Source organism: Mandrillus leucophaeus, unplaced genomic scaffold (assembly GCF_000951045.1).
Source record: "Mandrillus leucophaeus isolate KB7577 unplaced genomic scaffold, Mleu.le_1.0 Scaffold218, whole genome shotgun sequence".
NCBI classification, from domain to species: domain Eukaryota; kingdom Metazoa; phylum Chordata; class Mammalia; order Primates; family Cercopithecidae; genus Mandrillus; species Mandrillus leucophaeus.
The window spans coordinates 3,217,268-3,239,864 of record NW_012102232.1 but is presented as its reverse complement, the minus strand read 5'-3'; the positions used below and the strand labels follow the sequence as shown (position 1 = coordinate 3,239,864).

Here is a 22,597-nt window from a genome sequence, read left to right as displayed (position 1 = left end):
ATCCGAGGTTGCTCAGGAAGTTGCTGGGCAGATGTCATTGCAAAAGTATTTTTTGTGTAAGGTTGTAATAGCCCTTGCGCAAGGTTTTGGTTTTTGCAGAGCCTTTTTCATCATCAGGCATACAAGGGTGAGAACTAATTCTTCCTAGCCTTTCCTGGCCATATTTATCAGGGTTTTTTCTTAACATTAGTTGCTCCATTTTGATTCTGACAACTTTCACAGGTAATATATGTTGAGCTCTTAACAGAGGCCCTGGTGTAAGATAAACTCTTAGAAAATAGATCTGTAAACTCAACAAATTTTATTTGTTTTTTAAAAATATTTATAATATTTTTTTCCACTGGACAAAATTATTCCCTGTGACAAGCTCTTGCCCCTAAATATTCAGCACTCTGAGAAGGTTCGTATTTCTCTATACAGTTCCTTTTTCATTTATTTTGTTCAAGGCACCTGTTTTCCATCACAGGCTAAAGATGCTATTTCTATAAATGCAAAGTTATTTAGATCTAAAAGATAATTTCAGCATCACATTTACTCCTCAGTGACTAAAGTCCTTAGCCCTAGCTGCATATAATAATCACCTGGGGAGATTTTAAAACATCAGTGCCCAGACCCCACATCCCAGAGATCCTGAATTAACAGGTTTGAAATAGAGCCCAGACATCAGTAATTTCTAAAAGCTCTCCAGGCGATTCTAATAAGTAGCCAGGATTGAGAACCATTACAAGTTGGATGTCTTTCTTGAGGCCAATCAAATGAACCCCATAGAATAAGCTAGATTTTATCAGCCTGCCTCCCTCTTTCTGGGTGCCAGTTAAGACCTTTTAGAAGCTATACTTGCCCGCTTTCTGTCTATACCACACTGATTTGAGTTTTTAAGCTGAAAAAAATGGTGTCAAATCAAATATACTTAATAGCCTAAATACTTTATCTTCAAGGATCCAGGTTGTAGGTAGTTCCAGGCCCCTTATTTGCTGGTTTTATTGTTACCCTCCATATTCATTTACTAGTTTTTTCAAAGGGGATTGAGCATGTATTGACATAAAAAACATACGCTTTCAGGAAAACAATGCAGTGTTTGTCTAATCTACATTCTTTGTGAATATGAAAATTTGGTTGCTTATATTCATGTCTATTTTGAAATTACACTATTTGCCACTATTTTGGTATGTTAGAGTTGCAGATTATATTGTCAAGGAAATTATCAAGCCCTGATCAGAACTGAATTTGTTCTGGGAGGTAACTATCTGTGCCCTTCCCCTTAGTTTTTCTTTAGTAAGCTTGTTTATCAAAGATACAGATTTAAACTTTGACTTTTCAGGACACCTTCCATTTTAAATTACCAGGATAACAGAATAAGCTTTTAAAAATGAGCAAATGCCCTACTCACCTCCACCCACTTCCAGCTCTGAGCTCTCACTCTCATACCCACTCTCTGAGGCCGGCTCGTAACCTTCCAGCTCTCTCCCCTCTTTCTCCTGGTAACCAGTTGCTTGACTTCAGCTCCTGGACTCCTCCCTCTTCACACAGTCAGCATAACATTGGCTGAATTTCCTTCTAAAATAGACCAGATGTTCTGGTCTATCCATCAGCTGCTCCCTAACTTTCTCTTAGCCTTCCCCCAATCTCTTACCCCAGTTCTGGATAAGGTTCTGGATCAACCCCATCACACCCCTTTTTTGATCTTACCGTTAGCCTACTATGCACTCCCTAAAATAAAAATTCAACATTATACATGTGTGTCCTTACAAAGTCAATGTTTTCAATCCACCTAAGCTTTTATCCTTATTTGACAGTCTTCCCACTGTCCTGAGTTAGCTTCCTCACTGATTTCTCTCAAAAACTGATTTGAACCTTCTTTCATCTCCAGGGCCATTTTGGCCATCTCAGTGATACACTAAACATCCCTAAATCAATTGCTCTGAGCCAGATCTCCATTCAGAATACCAGGTCCTATCTCCTGACCCTTAAAAGCCCAACAGTTACTTCAATCTTAACATTTCTAAATTAAAATTATACCTAATTCTTACCCCAACCTGTTCTTCTATAGTACTTCTTTTTGGAATGATACTAAAACCATCTATGTTTACTGATATCTAGGCCAGAAATCAGTAAGTCATTCTTGAGTCCTTCTCAACTCTCCTCTCATAGTTAATTACTCGCTATACCACCACCACTACCACCACCACCACCACCATCATCACCATCACCCCACTATCACCACCACCACCACCACCACTGCTGCCATCACCACACCATATTGCCACCACCATTATCACCCAACCATCACTACTACATCACCACCACCACCACTACCACCACCATCATATCACCACATCACCACCACCACCACTACCACATAACCACCACTACCACTACCTCCACCACCACCACCACCACCACCATCATCAGTCCACCATCACCACCACCACTACCACCATCACCCCACCATCACCACCACTTCACCACCACCACCACCACCACCACTACCACATCACCACCACCACCACAACCATCATCACCACCACCATCAAATCACCACATCACCACCACAACCACCATCATCAAATCACCACCACCACTACTACCACATCACCACTACTGTCACCACTAACATCAAATCAGCACCATTACCACATCACCACCATCATCACATCACTACCACCACTACATCACCACCACCACCATCAGCCATTATCACCCAACCATCACCACCACCACATCATCACCACCACCACAACCACCATCATCAAATCACCACCACTACCACATCACCACTACTATCACCACCACCATCAAATCAGCACCATTACCAATCACCACCACCACTATCATCGAATCACTAACACCATCAAATCAACACCACTACCACATCACCGCCACTGCCACCACCAGCCACTATCACCCAACCATCACCACCACTACATCATCCCCACCACCACTACCACCATCATCAAATCACGACCACCACTACCACATCACCACTACTATCACCACCACCATCAAATCAGCACCATTACCACATCACCACCATCACTATCATCAAATCACTGCCACCATCAAGTCAACACCACTACCACATCACCACCACTGCCACCATCAGTCACTATCACCCAACCATCACCACCACCATGTCATCACCACCACCACTACCACTACCATCAAATTACCACTACCACTACCACTACCACATCCCCACTACTAACACTATCTCCACCACCACCAAATCATCACTCCACCATCACTACCACCATCATCCCACCATAACCACCACCACATCGTCACTACCACCATTACCACATCACCACCACCACCATCAAATCACCACCACCGCTACGATCACCACCATCAAATCAAACCACCATCACCATTACCACATCACCATCACCATCATCAAATCATCACCACTACCACATCATGTGCCACCATCACCACCACCATCACCATCATCTCAACCAGCACCACTACCATCAAATCATCATTACCACTACCACATCACCACCAGCACCATCAAATCATCATTACCACTACCACATAACCACCACCACCATCATCAAATCATCGTTACCACTACCACATCACCACCAGCACCATCAAATCATCATTACCACTACCACATAACCACCACCACCATCATCAAATCATCATTACCACTACCACATCACCGCCGCTACTATCACCACCATCAAGTCACCATCACCACCACTACCACTACCACTACCACTATCAAATCACCACCACCATTACCACATCACCACCACCACCATCATCAAATCATCATTACCAATACCACATCACCACCACTACTACTACCACCATCAAATCACCACCACCATCATCAAATCACCACTACCCTACTGCATCACCACCACCACTACCATCAAATCATCATTACCACTACCACATCACCACCACCACCACTGGCAAATCATCATTACCACTACCACATCACCACCATCAAATCACCATCGCCACCACTACCACTGCCACCATCAAATCACCACCACCATTACCACATCACCACCACCACCATCAAATCATCACCATCACTACCACATCACCACCACCACTATTACCATCAAATCACTACCTCCACTGTCACATCACCACCACTACCACTACCACCATCAAATCACCACCATTACCACATCACCACCAACACCATCATCAAATCACTACCACCATCACATCACCACCACCACCATCATTACCATTAAATCACCACCACCATTACCACATCATCACCACCACCACCACCATCATTACCATTAAATCACCACCACCATTACCCCATCACCACCACCACCACCACCATCATTACCATTAAATCACCACCACCATTACCACATCACCACCACCACCACCACCACCATTACCATTAAATCACCACCACCACTACCACATCACCACCACCACCATTATTACCATCAAATCACTACCACCACTACCACATCACCACTATCACCATCACCCCCACCACCATCACCACTACCATCACCCCTATCACCACCACCACCATCAAATCACCACCACTACTACCACATCGCCACTATCACCACTGCCACCATTACCCCGCACCACCATCACTATCACCACCACCACCACCACCACCACCATCACTACCGCCATCCTGCCCCCCACCATTATTATCCATCACCACTACCACTACAACATCATCACTATTTTCACCACCTTCAACATCATTACCACCACCACCATCACTATTCGCGCCACCACTGTAACTGATAAGATGGGAAACGAAAGTGATTTTTTTCACAAACACACTACCTGTTGGGGTGACTGCCTGGCACATTCAGAGTCACATCAGCAAAGGGCCATGCTGAAGTCATTTCCCACATTAGGTAGCAGCAGCAGAGCCACCTCTGATTCTGCTGAAAGCAGAAAGACCATACTGTTGTGGGCTTTCTGTGTTGCCAGAGCGTGTTATGAAGAAGACTGAGGTTGAGGTTTGTTTCTTTTCCTCTGAGAGCCCCTTATGGTTTTTTGTTTTGTTTTGTTTTGTTTTGTTTTGTTTTTTGAGACGGAGTCTCGCTCTGTCGCCCGGGCTGGAGTGCAGTGGCCGGATCTCAGCTCACTGCAAGCTCCGCCTCCCCAGTTCACGCCACTCTCCTGCCTCAGTCTCCCGAGTAGCTGGGACTACAGGCGCCCACCACCTCGCCCAGCTAGCTTTTTGTATTTTTTAGTAGAGACGGGGCTTCACCGTGTTAGCCAGGATGGTCTCGATCTCCTGACCTCGTGATCCGCCCGTGTCGGCCTCCCAAAGTGCTGGGATTACAGCCTTGAGCCACCGCGCCTGGCCCAGCCCCTTATGTTTTATATGCAACAAGGAAGACTGGTTCATGTCTTCCTAGATCTTCTGTTGTATACTTAATTCAATTTTTACTGTACTGCATGCAGCTCACAGGAAAACTAAATTGGGTGAGTCTCTGCAAGAACCCATTTAATATGCTGTGGGACAGAATGTTGGGGACATGGGTGTGTCTCCTTCCCCCAACCCTGTTGTCTTAGTTATGCAGGCAAATATTAGTTTAGAAATATAACTACCCATTCAAGAGGAAAGACTTGAGCTTCAGATATTTGCTTTTCTGACTTTCTTTCCTTTATTCTTCACATTTTTATATCTATTTCCCTGTTGATAGAGATTAAAGAAAATACTTTAAAATTAATATTCCTCAGAGTCAATCTCCCTAGCAATCATTCCAAATCAGTGAAGGAATGAAGGCCACTGGGAATATGGTTGTAAATGTCAGCTTATTAGAGGGTTCTCAAGCTTGATGCAAACATATTGCTTGTGAAGGGTTGGCATTTTATTCATAGTCACTGAAGGCACCTGTTTCGCACATTGCTTTTTTTCCCATTGTTATTAGCATAATTAATTTTTTTAAATCTCTTAGCACTTTATTTTTTTCCCCCAACTGGGTGAAGTAGCACAGTCTTTGGACCTAAAGGAAATTAAAGACAATTAACCTAAAGAATGAAGCTATTTTCTGTTAGTGGGCATTCATTCTCTGTTTAGATGGTAGAGGGTGTATTTAAAGACTCAAAATAAGCCTGGTGTGGTACCTATAGTCCTAGCTACTCAGAAGGCTGAGGTGGGAGGCCAGGAGTTCAAGGCTGTTGACTGTGAATAGCTACTGCACTCTGGCTTGAGCAAAATAGCAAGATTCCATCTCTCTCTTAAAAAAGATTCAAACCCTTCTTCCTTTGAGTAGATTTGAGGTGGCTTTCAAGTTAGAAAGAAAATGACCTTTAAAGATCAAAAAGGAAATGAAACTATCTGGACACAATTGTTCCCAAACAAGAAAGAAAATTATGACTAAAGGAATATGGTATAGCTTTCCCTTGTGATCATGGAAGAAAGCAAGTCACAGAAACGTCCAGGTGAAGGTCAGATATGGTTCATGACTTTCAATCTAAGTGTCATGATTCTTTGGTATCCACTTCCACAGAACACCCCAAGCTTCGTGGCTCTCTTTTTCCAGGAATGAGAACATATCTGAAAGAGACTTGCTGCTCTACTAGCTTCAACTCCAAGACGTTTTTATAGTTAGACTTTTGGAACATTTTCATAGATTTTGTTCAGTTCTGTCTCTGACTCAGGAAATTAGAGACCTCACTCAATGTGTGCCTGCCTCCCCTCTGAGCAAGTAGTGCCTTTACCATTGGTGGATGCTTGGATATTCCTCTTGCTGCCACCAGGAACAAACATTTGTCCTTGTACCCTGGTACCTCCTGTCCAGTCTTATGAAGCACCAAAGGGGAAAGGAGAAGTTACAGATCCAGGCAAGAGTGGCATCCCCTGCCTGGGTATTCATCCTCCACCTCTCTTCCCCACAGATGGTTGGCTGTGACTATGAGATCGATTCCAATGCCACAGAGGATCGCTGCGGTGTGTGCCTGGGAGATGGCTCTTCCTGCCAGACCGTGAGAAAGATGTTTAAGCAGAAGGAAGGATCTGGTAAAAAACAAATAAATAAAGTGGCAGGAGACCAAAGGTCGGGGGGCAAGATCAATGGTTGATTGATTCCTAGTTTTTGTTTTTATTTTTTTTTAAACAGTCTGTGACATTCAAAGCACTCAAAATGGAATGTAGCCTTTACCATAAAGGAGTAAGGGTTCCTTGGCAGTTTTAGGAAAGAGGTTGATTGCTGACAAAACACAAGATACATCACAGTGAGATAGAGATCTGAAATGGCCTTGTGGTTGTGCACAGGAACAGGTGTAAGAGCGTGATCCCTGGGAGAGGATCCTCTTTGGGAATGGGCATCACAAGAGGATCCAGCATTAAAGCCAATGGCATTGGAACAGACCAAGAACAAGGGGAGAGAAGAGATCAGAAGCTGGCTGGGAAGGCTGCAGACACAAGGACAGATTCTGTAGTGAGGACAGAAGCCAGCAATGGGTTTACAGGCAGAAGAATTGGGGTGCACCTTCAATTCAAAGTCAAAAGAGAAGCAAGGCAAGGTTGTATCAAATCTCTTTTATTCCCAATTTCTCCCTGGGAGAGAGTCCCACCCACTGGTGCGTTATGGCTTTCCAGACAGCTCCTCCACGTAGCATCCCCTTCTGATCCATACTTTACTATTCTTTTCCCATAGTCACTTTTTGTGGAGTTTCTTCTCTGTGCAGCTTTGGGCTATGGATAGTCCTCAGGGCATGAAGAGTCCACCTTCAATGGCGGACCCCAATGCAGAGTCAGTTCCCAAGGAAGGCAGCTAAGAAAGGGTGAACCATCATATGGGAGCCACAGCAGATCTTGCTCCCCTGAGTTTTCCCCACCTGAGGGGTGAAGGAATTGAGATAATATACACCACTTTCCACCAGTCATGGGTTGAGGTTACTCTAGGGAGATCAGACTGTTAATTCTCTGGATTACGTGGAGAGGCTGGGAGTAGGGAATCCATCATGCATTATTGTAGTAGGGCCTGAGGGGAGACGGGCAGCGTCTGCTACACAGCAGTGATGCTCAGCACAGAAAGTGATAGCCACTATCAGAGATGGTAAAGCCCTGTTTTCCTGGATTCTAGAAAAACAGCATCTCTCTTCTAAACATTCTTCCTACCCAGGATGAAGTTATTGAGTAGGATCCTGAGAGGATCAAGTGTGTCCTTCAGTTAATTACATGACCTGTTGTTCCCTAGTAATCATAACAGCCAACAGTCTAAATTTAATTTCCATCCCTCTTTTTCATCTTTGACTATTGGATTACATCTCACAATAAGGTTAAATTGTGAGACTTAATGCTTGTTGTGCCCATGAGAATTACCACTGGAAGATTGTAAAGCTTTGATTGTTAGCTTTATTATGGATGAAAAATATTCTCTGGATTACTTATTTGGAATGTGAATGATAACCCGTGTGTCTTAGGCCTATAATTAAGCACTCTATGATAGCCAGTGTTTTTACAAGCTTTACAAAGGTGTTTTGTAAATATTTTCCATTATTTATAGTGACTTTACTTACTTATAAAAAGTTACACTTAAAATCGTATGTCTACATTTAACCTGTTTTTTTGTGTTGTTATTTGTTTGTTTTTGTTTCTGTTTTTGTTTTTTTGAGACAGAGTCTTGCCCTGTCGCCAGGCTGGAGTGCAGTGCTGCAATCGCAGCTCACTGCAACCTCTGCATGCCGGGTTCAAGTGATTCTCCTGCCTCAGCCTCCTGAGTAGCTGGGACTACAGGCGTGCGCCACCACACCCAGATAATTTTTGTATTTTCAGTAGAGATGGGGTTTCACCATGTTGGCCAGAAAGATCTTGATCTCTTGACCTCATGATCCACCCACCTTGGCTTCCCAAAGTGCTGGGATTACAGGCGTGAGCCACCACGACCGGCTGACTTGTTTTATTTAATTTTCTTTATGAGTTCCTATCTTGGCCTCTGAAGTGCTATTCTTCTAATATTATGATAACTCCATTGAAAACCAGAGTTGTTGTCCCCAGGTCTCTGCCACTTAACCTTTTAATCCTTTAGGAAATCCGACTCTAATTCTGGGTTCTTTCCTCTACCCTGGTCTCTTGGGAATGAGAAAAAGGGATTATAAATGTCTTCTGCTCCCCTCTCATCCCTACCCCTGCCTGCCTGCAAGATCTCAATACCTCTGGCCACATGCCCACCACTGAGCATTTGACATCTCCCTGTGCCTCCGTGTTTTCAGTTCTCTTTCTCCCATGTCCCTTTTCTTCAATTCCTTTCCACCAGTTTCTAACAAGAGGGTTATGGTTGCTCGCAGTGTGTTACAAGATTCCAATTCTCTCACAACCCTCTTTTGAGATAACTGAAACTAAGAGTCTAAATCTAAGGCAAGGCATTTTAACTTCTCAAAATATCTACCAGGTACTGTTATTTTTATATATTTCTTCCTCACTCTGTGGTTTGTGAGCCTGTCAAACACTGGTTTGTTTCTGAACCAGATACCTACGTGTCAGTGCTCTCAAGCCTGGGATCAGACATGGACCAGCCTTTCCCGGGAGCCTTCACGCATAAATCATCATGAGATATTGGCCTGCAATGAGCATTGTCTCAAATGGACAGCATAAATCTTTAAAAAGACAAGTTGGCCACTGTAGATAAACTGCCCAGGGTTAATGGTATAACCTCTTTATGAGCACATTTTTATTAGAAATGTCAAAGACTGCAGACCAAATATGCCAGTGAGTAAAGTCCGTTTTTGTGGACCACAAAAACTGTTGGATAAGATGTGTGTTAGTGTCAATAATGCATGATGTCTCTTATCACAATCTCAGAAATGGGGGCCTATCTTTTGCCCCATCCTCAAACATCCTGTTTTGTTTTGTTTTGTTTTGTTTTGTTTTGAGATGGAGTCTTGCTCTGTCGCCCAGGCTGGAGTGCAGTGGCACGATCTAGGCTCACTGCAATCTCTGCCTCCTGGGTTCACGTCATTCTCCTGCCTCAGCCTCCCTGGTAGCTGGGATTACAGGTGCATGACATCACGCCTGGCTAATTTTTGTATTTTTTTTAGTAGAAATAGAGTTTCACCATGTTGACCAGGCTGGTCTCAAACTCCTGACCTCATGATCCAACCACGTCGGCCTCCCAAAGTACTGGGATTACAGGCATCCTGAGTATTCTTTTAGCTCAAGATGCTCAAGACTGGGATAGTGATGGAATTGTTTCTCCAGGTGGTCTCCTTGGACCCAGAGACTTCTTATTTGAGGTCGGAATTATGTTTCTCCTCTTCCCCTAATACTGGTACAAGTAGCTAATGCTTGCACTGGGGAAGATGCAAGAAAATTGATTTGCTGAACAAATATACTCATCATTCTTAATACAGCTGACCCTTGAATAACATGGGGTCGAACCGAATAAGTCCAGTTAGTATAAGGATGTTTTTCAATAACTATATTGAAAAATGTTTTGGAGATTTGTGACAGTGTGAGGAAACTCACAGATGAACTGTGTAGCCTAGATATATCAGAAAAATTAAGAAAAAGGTATATCATGAATGTGTAAGATATATGTAGATATTAGTCTCTTTTATCATTTACTACCATAAAATATACACAAATCTATTAGAAAAAGTTAAAATCTACTAAAACTTATGAACACAAACACTTACAGACCATACATGGCACCATTTGCAATTGAGAGAAATGTGATCAAACCAAAGATGCAGTATTAAATCATAACTGCATAAAAGTGACTGTAGTAATACTATACTACCATAATAATTTTATAGCCACCTCCTGTTGCTATTGTGGTGAGCTCAAGTGTTGCAAATACCTGCTTAAAATGCTGTGTGATGCTCATCATTTCCATGTGAGGAGATCATCTGTCCATTAAATTGCATATCACAGTAAAAAGTGATCTCCTGCAATTCTTGAATATTTTTCATTGTGTTTAGCACAATGCCATAAACCTTGAATAACACCATGGGATTTATACAAAGTGCCACTAAGTGATGCTGGAAATGTTCCCAAGAAGCAGAGAAAAGTCATGACATTACAGGAGAAAGCTGAATTGCTTGGTATGTACCATAGATTGAGGTCTGCAGATATAGCTGTCTGCTACTTCAAGATAAATGAATCTAGTGTAAGGACCATTATAAAAAAAGAAAAGGAAATTTGTAAAGCCATCACTACAGCTATGCCAGCACGTACAAAAACCTTGCACTTTTTGTGAAACTTTTTATCTTTCATGCAGCTTTCACATCAGTGCAGGACTGCTATAGGAAAGGCATACCACACCTGTAGACTCTGATATGATTCAACATAAAGCAAAGTCATTGTCTGGGTGTGGTGGCTTATGCCTGTAATCCCAACACTTTGGGAGGCCGAGGCGGACAGATCATGAAGTCAAGAGATCGAGACAATCCTGGCCAACATGGTGAAACCCCACCTCTACTGAAAATACAAAAATTAGCTGGGCGTGGTGGCACGCACCTGTAGTCCCAGCTACTCGGGAGGCTGAGGCAGGAGAATCGCTTGAACCCAGGAGGCAGAAGTTGCAGTGAGCCAAGATCTCACCACTGCACTCCAACCTGGTGCCAGAGTGAGACTCCATCTCAATAAATAAATAAATAAATACAAAGCAAAGTCATTATATGACAACTTAAAGCAAAAGGAAGGAGAGGGATGTAAAGCTGGATAATTTAATAGCTGCAAAGTATGATTTGATAATTTTTGAAAGAGGTTTGGTTTTAAAAATGTCAAGATAACAGAAGAAGCAGCTTCTGCAAGAGACATCAGATGAGTCTCCAGCTGCCATTAAGAAAGTCCTTGAAGAGAAAAAAATCTGCCTAAACAGATTTTTAATGTGGATGAAAGTGGCCCTATTGTGGGGCAAACGTGCTAAAAAGGATATTTACTAGTAAAGAAGATAAACGAATACCAGATTTAAGGCAGGAAGGAATAGGCCACCTCTATTGTTTTGTGCAAATGCCGTCAGGTTTATGATTTATTAAGGTGCTAACCTAACAGCCTTGAAGGGAAAAGATAAACACAAGCTGCCAGTCTTTTGGTTGTACAAGGAGAAGGCCTGGACAATGAGAATGCTTCTTCTGAATTTGATGCATTGATGCTTTGTCCATGAAGTCAGGAAGTACCTTGCCAGTAAGGAATTGCCTTTTGAAGTTCTTTTGATATTGAACAATGCCTCTGGCTACCCAAAACTCTATGAGTTAAGCACCAAAGGCATCAAAGTGGCCTACTTGCCCTGAAACACAGTGTCTCTAATTCAGCCTCTAGATCAGAGGGTCATAAGGATCTTCTAGGCTCATTACACCCAATACTCTGGAAAGGAGTGTCAACATTGTGGAAGAGAACTCTGATAGAAACGTCATGAAAGTCTGGAAGGATTGCAACATTGAAGATGCTGTTGTCTGAGAAAACGCCGTGAAAGCCATGAAGCCCAAGAGTAAATTTCTGCTGGAGAAAACTGTGTCCCAATGTTGTGGATGACTTCACAGGACTTATAACAGAGACAATCAAGGAAATCATGAAAGAGATTGTGAATATGTGAAAAAGGTGGGGGTGAAAGGTTTCAAGATATGGATTTTGGAGAAACTCAAGAGTTGCTAGACACCACACCAGGGGAATTAACAGAAGACAAATTGATGAAGAGAGTGCTTCCGAACCAGGACCAGAGGACTGTCCCAGAAAGAGGATGGAGAAGAAACAGTGCCAGAAAACAAACAGACATTGGACAGTCTAGCAGAAGGGTTCTGTTTACTCAAGACTGCTTTTGATTTATTTTATGACATAGACTTTTCTATGATGCAGACACTGAAACTAAAGCAAATGGTAGAAGAAGGATTGGTACCTTATAGAACACTTTTAGAGTAATGAAAAAGCAAAATGTCAGACAGAAATTACAATGAATTTCTGCAAAGTTTTACTGAGTGTGTCTGCCTCTCTTCCTCCATCTCCACTTCCTCCACCTTTTCTACCTGAGAGAAAAATCAATCCCTCCTCTTCGTTTTCCTCCTCAGCCTACTCAACATGAAGACAACAAGGATGAAGGTCTTTATGATGGTCCACTTCCACTTAATGAGTAGCAAATACATTTTCATTATGAATTTCTTAACATTTTATTTTCTCTAGCTTACTTTAGCATAAGAATACAATATATAATGCATATAACACAAAAAATATGTAGTAGTGGACTGTTTATGCTATTGGTAGAGCTTCTGGTCAAGTAGTTAAGTTTGGGGATAGTGAAAACTTAGACACAAATTTTTTTACTTGCATAGGGACTTGGTGCCCTAATCCCTATGTTGCTGATGGGTCACTTGTACTTTGGAGCTATTCTTACTGGTCCTTCTTTTATCTACAAGGTATTCAGAAGCAGTAAATTAAGTATGCGTCTTTCAATCTGCCCATAATAAATATTTCTAATTTTGGATTTTCTCTCTTAAGTGGAAGAATAAAAAGCAAACTCTGTTGTTTATTGTTTTTTTCTATTTCGGTTTTCATTTTTTAAAAGCAAGGAGCAAGGTGGTAGACACAGTATTTCATACCAGTTGATTTACCTGCATGAGCTCTGCTATGAAAAGGCATGCAACATCCTAAGTAAGAATATGACTGCAGATAGCAACACTCGAAGGGCATTTATTTTTAAAAAACATTAGCCTCGATTACATGTGATCAATATCTTCCCCAAGGTGGTTATACATTAGTGGTTTTAATCAGCTGTTCCAGACAAGTCTTTGGGAGCCAAATGGAACTTAATTAAATACTACGCAAACCACATTTTGGTTCCTCTGGATGAGAGCTGTCAATTTGAAAAATGAGGCTGAGGTTGTGATCTGTATCCAGTTTCAGAGCAAATTATTCTTGCTGGACAGTCCAGGGTTTGACCCCCAGGATCCCATACTTCTTTAATGCCAGAGGAACATGAAGAAATTGAGGCACTTTCAGGTGACAAAGAGGAAGGGCTTGCTCATCAGACCAAATAACCTAGTGCATATCCAGTGGAAAAATGACCAAGATCTTCAGCGTCTTAAAACTGTATTTTATATATTTTTTTAAAAAAGCTGAAAGAACAAAGAATAGTTAGCTTACAAAAGAGGAAAATCACTGACTATTAGAGCTGAGAGGGACCGCAGATGTCATCATTCAGTCCCCTTCTGTGCAATGAGATTCAAAAAGTTAGATGAATCAATGAAAGTCATAGAGCGGATTTGCAGAAATGCAGAGACTAGAATCCAAGTCTTTCAACTCCCATTGCCCCAGAACTCCTTTCACCATGCCAACCTCCAAGTCCATGTTCTTTCCATTTTATGAGGTATTGGTTCTCAAGAAGCATAAATAAGGTGAATGCATAAAATGTTTAGCATAGAACCTGGCAAACACTGGCAACTGCTAAGCATTCATTCCTTTTATCACCAGTATGCCTGTTACCATAATGACCATTAAACAAGAATAAGACTGTGGCTAGAGTTGATTGTTGTCTTTAAGTAAATGTCAACATATGACGCTTTTTCGGAAGGCTGAATTAGAACACATGAGAATAAATTATAAATTGCTATTTCAGCAATATATAAAAGAAAAAATGAGAAAGAAAACTTTCTAATGAATAGAATTGTCCAACAGTATAAAAGGCTGTACTCAGAGTTGAGTTCCTCATAACAGGCTGTATTAAAGATAGCCAGGTGACAAACAATCTGAGATTCCCTCTAGGATTTTCTTAATGAATGGAAGCTAGGATTACATTACTTCTAAGAGTCTGTCTTTAACCTGCTGGCAAAGGGGGGGTGAGGTAAAGTATATATCCAACGCAATGTTTAGGAAGTCTAATTTAATAGCCACAAAGGGGGAAGCAGAAATACTAGCAGGAAGCTAGCAAGGAGCTTTAGGGTTTTGAACTATCAACATAAAATTACAGAAAAATAACTGCTAGATCAACCACAAAAGCTTCAGAGTCCAATCTGCACTTATTTCACCCCTCCTTACAAAACCAGGCACATATTGAGTCACAAAACTCCTGAGAATTCTGGTCCTGTCCAAGTTCTCGAAAATCCCCCATAATTAGTGCTTCTGCCAATCCCAGTGGCTATCCAGCAAGGGCACTAAATGATGGGGAGGCTGGAAAGAGGATGAACAATGGGTCAGAAACAGTTTGCATTCAGTTGAGAAGCTGGCGTGCCTCTTTCATGATTGTGTCTTCTCTCCTTAGGTTATGTTGACATTGGGCTCATTCCGAAAGGAGCAAGGGACATAAGAGTAATGGAAATTGAGGGAGCTGGAAATTTCCTGGCCATCAGGAGTGAAGACCCTGAAAAATATTACCTGAATGGAGGGTTTATTATCCAGTGGAACGGGAACTATAAGCTGGCAGGGACCGTCTTTCAGTATGACAGGAAAGGAGATCTGGAAAAGCTGATGGCCACAGGTCCCACCAATGAGTCTGTATGGATCCAGGTAATGCAGAAAGGAGGGAAACTGCTGACATGTGTACTGGTTAGAATACTTCTCATTTTTCCCCCTAGGTATTTGCTAGGTGACATCAAGTAAGAATCTTTAAAACCTCTTTTAGCAAGGAGCAGGGAGGGGAATGAGATATTAGTTTGTGCTGTTAATACTTTATTGCCTAGATATTGCTGAAACCCCCAAAACAAAATGCAAAATGCAAGGTGCTCTAAAACCACTCACTGGGAAGTTTGAGTTCAGCTTCTGGGCTGACTTATTGAGGGTGATTTTTCCTCAAGTCTATTGTCATTGTGGCACGGGTTTCCAAGTAGCTTTCCAGCAGTGAGGATAAACTGACATGTTACTCTGTGTTGTCCTGAAGCAAAGCATTTGGCTTTGTGAAATTCTTGCTGGAAGGAGGAGTTAGAATACAATATGTGCTCTTCAAAGGTACAAGAAATTTGTCTTTCATACTGGGCACAGAACTGTAGACAAGGAGTGGAATGGATATACCAATAGCAGCAAAGCAGATTGAGGATGACAGATGACCAAGGAGTTAGATCCAGCCACAGTCTAAAGTTAGAGAGACATCCTTTTCGAGCCAGAGATCAGAGCACTCACAGAAGCTGAAGGTCAAGCATGGCAGCTGTGATCCGTGAGTGTCAGGAGACTTTGCTTCCCCAGGGAGCAACCAACCCACTGCCTCTATGGTTAAGGTGAATCCATTTTAAACATGTGATGAGTAGACTGCCTGCAGGAGACGGAAGTAAGGGGAAGATCCCAAGAGCAGCATCGCTGAGCTAAAGCCCATGACCATTGTCAGCTCAGAACTACTATTTGTTAAAGGTACTGAATAGCCTGAGAGGTAGGGAAAGCCATCATAAGACAACAATAACAAACATCATACAAGTTGACATTCACTGAGGCACTGTTCTAACCACTTTACATGTGTTTACTCATTTAACCCTCAGAACAATCCTACAAATAGACACTATTTATTATCCCCACTTTGTATATGGGCAAACTATGGCACTTACCTATATTCACAAAGCTGGTAAGTACGTAAGAACACAAAGTAACCTATCAGCCTATTGTTGGAAAGGACACTCCTCGCCATTTCCACAAAGTACTCCCCATATGATTTGATCTCCCCATTTATGTGAACTGAAATTCCCACGGGAATCCAGCCAAGAAATAATTGGATGGAGAATATATAGCTACAGAGGTAGAGGTGGACATATAGTTATGAACTTAGACACAGACATAGGTATAGATCTATTTAATGTCATTTGTTCCAATGCATGCTCCCATTACTAATTTTAGGTGACTGACATCGTGTGGTGTTTTTACATGACTGGCTTACAGTATAAAGTCATGACAGTTTGACATGACCCCTCTCTTGCCTTTTAGCTTCTATTCCAGGTGACTAACCCTGGCATCAAGTATGAGTACACAATCCAGAAAGATGGCCTCGACAATGATGTTGAGCAGCAGATGTACTTCTGGCAGTACGGCCGCTGGACAGAGTGCAGTGTGACCTGCGGGACAGGTGAGAAACAGCCGCTGTCACTATGAAACCATGCCAGCCTCAGAGCAGGTCATAGAGGCAATTACACCAGTGATTTGCTTTGTGCTGTCTGCCCACGGATCTGCAGGGCTCCACTGAGATGGCCAGGGGCCTCTGTGGACAGTGAGCCTGCAGGGTCATGGTTTGAAGAGAGGCAGTTTTTCTCTTTTACCAGCTCTATATACTGGCCTTTTATAGAGCTGATAAAAACTTTGATAAAAGTTTTCCGTAAAACCTTTGTTTGAAGGGTTCGTTACATGTCGAACAAAAAGCATTAACAACCACTGCTCTGGATGAGAACCTGAGCACCACAAAAGTGGAACAACTCCTCAAATGTGTACCATAAATCTTGGTCAAATTCAAACTACAACCAGCTCTTCTGATTCCTAACCCAGTGCTCCTTCTCCATCTCCTGTTTTAAACATGTGATGAGTAGACTGCCTGCTTTACACATAAAGCAGGGCAGCAGCTTACTCTCACAAAATCAAGCACTGGAGAGGTTCACTTGCTGCCATGTATTAGTCAGGATGAGATAAGTTCTGCCACAAGAACAAAAACATTGAAATCTTAGTAATTCAACACAATGAAGGTTGATTTTTTAACCCATTGTATGCCTGAAGCAGGTTAGAAGACTCTACTTCATTTCCTACATAAGGCATACAAAACACATGGCTTCCAGCTTGCCCCGTAAGGAAAGAAAGCTGGGAGAGGCACCCTGGCTCTTTTGACAGCCTTGGCCTGGAAGTGCTGCAAGTCACTTCCACTCACATCTCATTGGTTGGTGTTAGTCACATGGGTACCATCTAACTGCAAAGGGAGGCTAGCAATTATGGAGGAGTACATGGACATTTGAGGAGCATGGGATCTCTCTGCTGCAGTGCTGGATGAACTTTCCCAAACCCTATGAAGTCAGGGGTCAGGGCCTGTTGAATACATGGGGCTATATCACTCATTTAGGGGGCTTTAGTAATATCACCATATGCAAAAGCCTCTACCTCTCTTTCTCCTTTGGGTCACGTCTAAGTCTGTTCTGAAACTTCTTGCCTCTAGCGTATAACTGCAACCTGCAAGACTAGGGCAGCTATAGAGTGATGTGCCAGAATTGGTGATGTAGCAAAAGGGAAGAAAAGTGAAGCAGTGAATGGACCAGAAGACCATGGCCTACTCCCCTACAGGCTTCCCTCTCACATGCCAGCACCTGCTCACTGGCTTTCCCACCCCTGAGAGTTGTGCACCATCAACCTTATAAACAATTTTTATATTATCAGCTTCTTTCTTTCCCCATTTCAGCACAGAAAGCCAAGGTTAGCTTTTAGAATTCATAAAAATAAAACGTTCATTCTAAATTGTGTGATATTTTAACAATGCTAACTAACCCTCTGGAAATCTATCAAGGTCAAAGGTGCAGTCAGTGTTAGCAGCCATGAGCGGTGTTGATAGGAGAGTCAGTCCTGCCATTCCTACCGCTGCCTCTAGCATTTCCAAACGTACTGCCCACCACTGCCCAGGGTTGGGGGCTGGGCCTAGAGTTAGGCAAAGGCAATTTAAGTAGAAAATAAGTAGGTGAAAAAAACTTCCCCTGAGGAGCAATGGGAGGAAAATGAAGTCATTGTGACTATAGATATAAATACTTTGTCGATTTGTCATCCCCTTTGTTCTCATCTTTCTATGACGTACAAGTTTAAGCTCTAAGTCATTTGTCCCAGGACACCATGGAATGAAACAGCCAGTGCTGATGGTAGGGACTCCCAAAAGAAACAAGAGAACATCCTCCACCCTCTTCTATTTCAAGATAGAATGGACCCTTTGCATCACACAGACAATATTTCAGAACACCAGGAATCAAGAGATAAGTGGCTGACGTGTGCAGTGATCTTAAAAAGACATCTGAAGTCAGCTAGAAAATTGGACACTCTTACCAGATGTAAATCAGACATTTGGTTTTGTTACAGCCTAAGCCTTCAGCAGCACCTCCACCTACCTAGGTAAATGTCACTCTGATTACTAAGCCTTAATGGGAAAGATCACAATGCTCACATACTCACCTGAACTTCAGCCTCACTGTTTGTTTGAGTGAGGGCGAATCTTAACTCTGGCAAAGAAGAAAGACAGCATATCTACTGTAATATTCTCAAACAGAGAGGATGAAATGCTATTATTCACACAGGACACACATTGCTAATATAACATTGGAATGTTGCCTGAAACACTGAATCATTCAGTGGTGGATTTTTATTTTATCTAAGCTAAAACTTTAAGCTTAACTTTAAAAGTAAGTTAAACACATGACTGAAACATGAAAAATTGTCACCACCCTAACACATGCACTTTTGCTACTTTTCTTTCCTTTCAATGCATTTTTTTCTAATCATAGATGTATAAGTTGTATGCATACAGATGCATTAGTTGTATGCATACAGATGCATTTATGTACATGACACACATGTATTTTTGCTTATCACAATAGGGATACTTTTTCAGGTGTTATACAATCTTCATAGCTATCAATTTTAAAGATGCATTTAATTTGCTGAAAAGATAAAGCAAAATTTCCTTAACCAATTCCTTATTGCTGTTCTTCTGATGAGCATTTGGGGACCTGTGTAAAAAAAATGGTCTCCTGAGTTTTAATTTCTATGTGAAATTTCTAGGTTTAAAGAATATAAATATTCTGATAATTGACTTACACCAAATTACCAGATAATATTAACTTATTGCCAAATTGATTTCCATACTAAATGGGTTACAAATAGGTGGTAGCAATCATTTTAATTTTAAATTATTGTGTTATTTTAGTTTTACTGAGAAACATTTCAAACATGCTAGCAAAATAGAGAATGTAGTAACAAATTCCTTTGTACTAACCACTCAGCTTTATTGCTCTTACCATTTTGTTGTTTGTTTCAATCTTTACTATTATAGACAAAAAAAAAAAAAATCCCACAACTACAATCAAGAAGCGCATTCCACCTCCACTTCCTTCACTTTTTCCCCAAAGTTCACTAGGGTCATGAAACTAGTGTTTATTATTCTATGTATATGGTTAAATACTTTTACTATACATATGTGTAGCCATACACATTATATAGGATTGTTTCTCAGGCATTTAAGCTTTCTGCAAATAGTATCATATGCACTATACCATGCTTTGTCTTTTTTCCCCTCAACATTATGCTTTTGAGATAAATCCACATTGATTAAAGTAACTCTAGTACTTTTTTGTTCTGTTGCCCAGGCTGGAGTGGAATGGCAAGATCTTGGCTCAATGAAACTTCTACCTCTGGGTTCAAGCGATCTCTTGCCTCAGCCTCCCAAGTAACTGAGATTACAGGCATGCACCATCACATCCAGCTAATTATTGTGTTTTTAGTAGAGACGGGGTTTCACCATGTTGGCCAGGCTGGTCTCAAACTCCTGACCCCAAGTGATCCGCCTGCCTTGGCCTCCCAAAGTGCTGGAATTACAGGGATGAGCCACTGTGCCCATCTCTCATACATTTATTTTAAGGGTTGTGTACTATTCTATTGCATGAATATATCATGACTTATTTATACATTCTACTATTTTGCAGCTACAAATATTTCTGCAATTCTGTAATGAATACCTTATTATTATTCCCTTATTACCTCAATATTTGGGCTTCTTTAATATGTATACCTAAAAGTAAAATTCCTAGGTCATACTGTCTGTGCATATTATAGGGGTAAATCTGTGAACTTATAGGGTGCCATGGAATATTTTAAATTTTCCAGGGAAACAATGAAATGTTAAAGGGAAACACAGTAAGAGTTAACATTTCTTGGACATCATGTGTCTACTATTAGCTCGAGGTAGTTCAAGGTTAAGTCATACTACATTCTTTTCAATGACATTCTGTGTTTGTGAAACTGGTTTTTCAGTGGTTGCTTTGATTAAAAAATCAATTACCACCTGAAAATCAACGTGAAACCGGAAATATGGCATCTAGTCTCATTCCAAGATTTGAAAAATTGTACAATATCCAATAGATTCACACATCTCATCAACGTAAGTTAGTTTAAAATGAAACAAAAATAGTATTTTTTTCTTTTTCTTTTTCTTTTTTTTTTTTTGGTTTTTTTTTGTTTGTTTGTTTGTTTATTTGAGATAGAGTTTCATTCTTGTTGCCCAGGCTGGAGTGCAATGGCTAGATCTTGGCTCACCGCCACCTCCACCTCCCAGGTTCAAGTGATACTCTCTTGCCTCAGCCTCCCGAGTAGCCAGGATTACAGGCATGCGCCACCACACCTGGCTAATTTTGTATTTTTAGTAGAGACAGGATTTCTCCATGTTGGTCAGGCAGGTCTCGAACTCCCTACCTCAGGTGATCCGCCCGCTTCGGCCTCCCAAAGTGCTGGGATTACAGGCGTGAGCCACCATGCCCTGCCTGTTTCTCAGTTTATATGTATTATTTTTTCAGATGGCTACTAAGTTGTTGGACCATAAATCTTTAATAAGTTAGGACTGAATTATTTAATGAATGTAACTGTTAAATGTCTTATTTTGCATAGAGGCTGCATGAAAAATGACTGAAACCTGAAGGACAATATGAACCAAAAATGTTGCAAGTCTCTGTTCTAGTCTTTGCCGTGTCTTTTAAACTTTGTTTGCATTGGCTTATTTACATTGAGTAGAACTCATATTAAGCAGAAATATTACACTTTGTGAAGCAGGAAATCACTTGTGCCCAGGATTTCGAGATCAGCCTGGACAACATGGTGAAACTCTGTCTCTACAAAAATTACAAAATGTAGCCAGGTGTGGTGGTGGTACGTCGCTGTAGTCCCAGCTACTCTGGGGGCTGAGGCACAAGGATTACTTGAGCCCAGGAGGTTGAGGCTGCAGTGAGCCGAGATCCTGCCACTGCACTCCAGCCTGGGCAACAGAATAAGAACCTGTCTCAAAAAAAAAAAAAAAAAAATTTTTTACCTTGAGATTAGTTGTTTGTTTAGCTTGGGGCTGGACTCTGCCTATGAGTTTCTTACTTTTCTGGACCCCTCTAAGGACAAGCTTGTGCATAAGGGAACTGTGTGTATTGGCCTCAACCATCGTCCTCATGAGTTGTTTCTTTTTTTACAGTGTTGGCATATTTGACCCATTTTACCGGCAATTCTCAGTGGATAAATAGCCACGCTTTATATACGAGCAGGTCTGAGTGGACCTCTGTCTCGGTTCTTCTGTCCATATAATCTCTCCATTGTATGTGGCTGACTCCTGCTCAGTGAGCCTGTTTGCTGTGACTTACCAGCAGGTGTCGCTATTGAGACACAGTCGCTAACTGGCTGTTCTCAGTTCTAGGAATGCCCTGAAGTATGTTTAACCTGAGAGCTCTTAATAAATATTTGTTCATTAACGGACTAGTTAAAATAAATTGCTTGTGAAGTGTTTTTAATTTAAAGTTAGCTTCAAGGACGTAATCCATGGCTTTCCCCCCATTCAGGTTAATAAAGCATACAAAACAGCTGCTAGAAGAAAATGAGGAGAAGCTCTGCATTAAGGTCCTCCAGACCCTGAGGGAAATGATGACCAAAGATAGAGGCTATGGAGAAAAGGTATTGCATTTTATTTTCATGGTCAAACCAGGTTTTGCTATGAAATTGAAGGGAGGGACCTTTAAAAGCCCA

The 22,597-nt window shown here is 41.6% G+C and overlaps 1 protein-coding gene across 1 annotated transcript in view; it reads left to right on the top strand.

Moving 5' to 3' along the window:
* Positions 1 to 22,597, top strand: part of LOC105540271 (A disintegrin and metalloproteinase with thrombospondin motifs 12) — a 234,964-nt gene that overhangs the window by 128,086 nt on the left and 84,281 nt on the right. Inside the window, exons 13-15 of the mRNA XM_011980815.1 lie at positions 6,859 to 6,979; positions 15,156 to 15,400; positions 16,799 to 16,937. Of these exons, the coding sequence (XP_011836205.1) occupies positions 6,859 to 6,979; positions 15,156 to 15,400; positions 16,799 to 16,937 (505 nt within the window). The remainder of the gene's footprint in view (positions 1 to 6,858; positions 6,980 to 15,155; positions 15,401 to 16,798; positions 16,938 to 22,597) is intronic.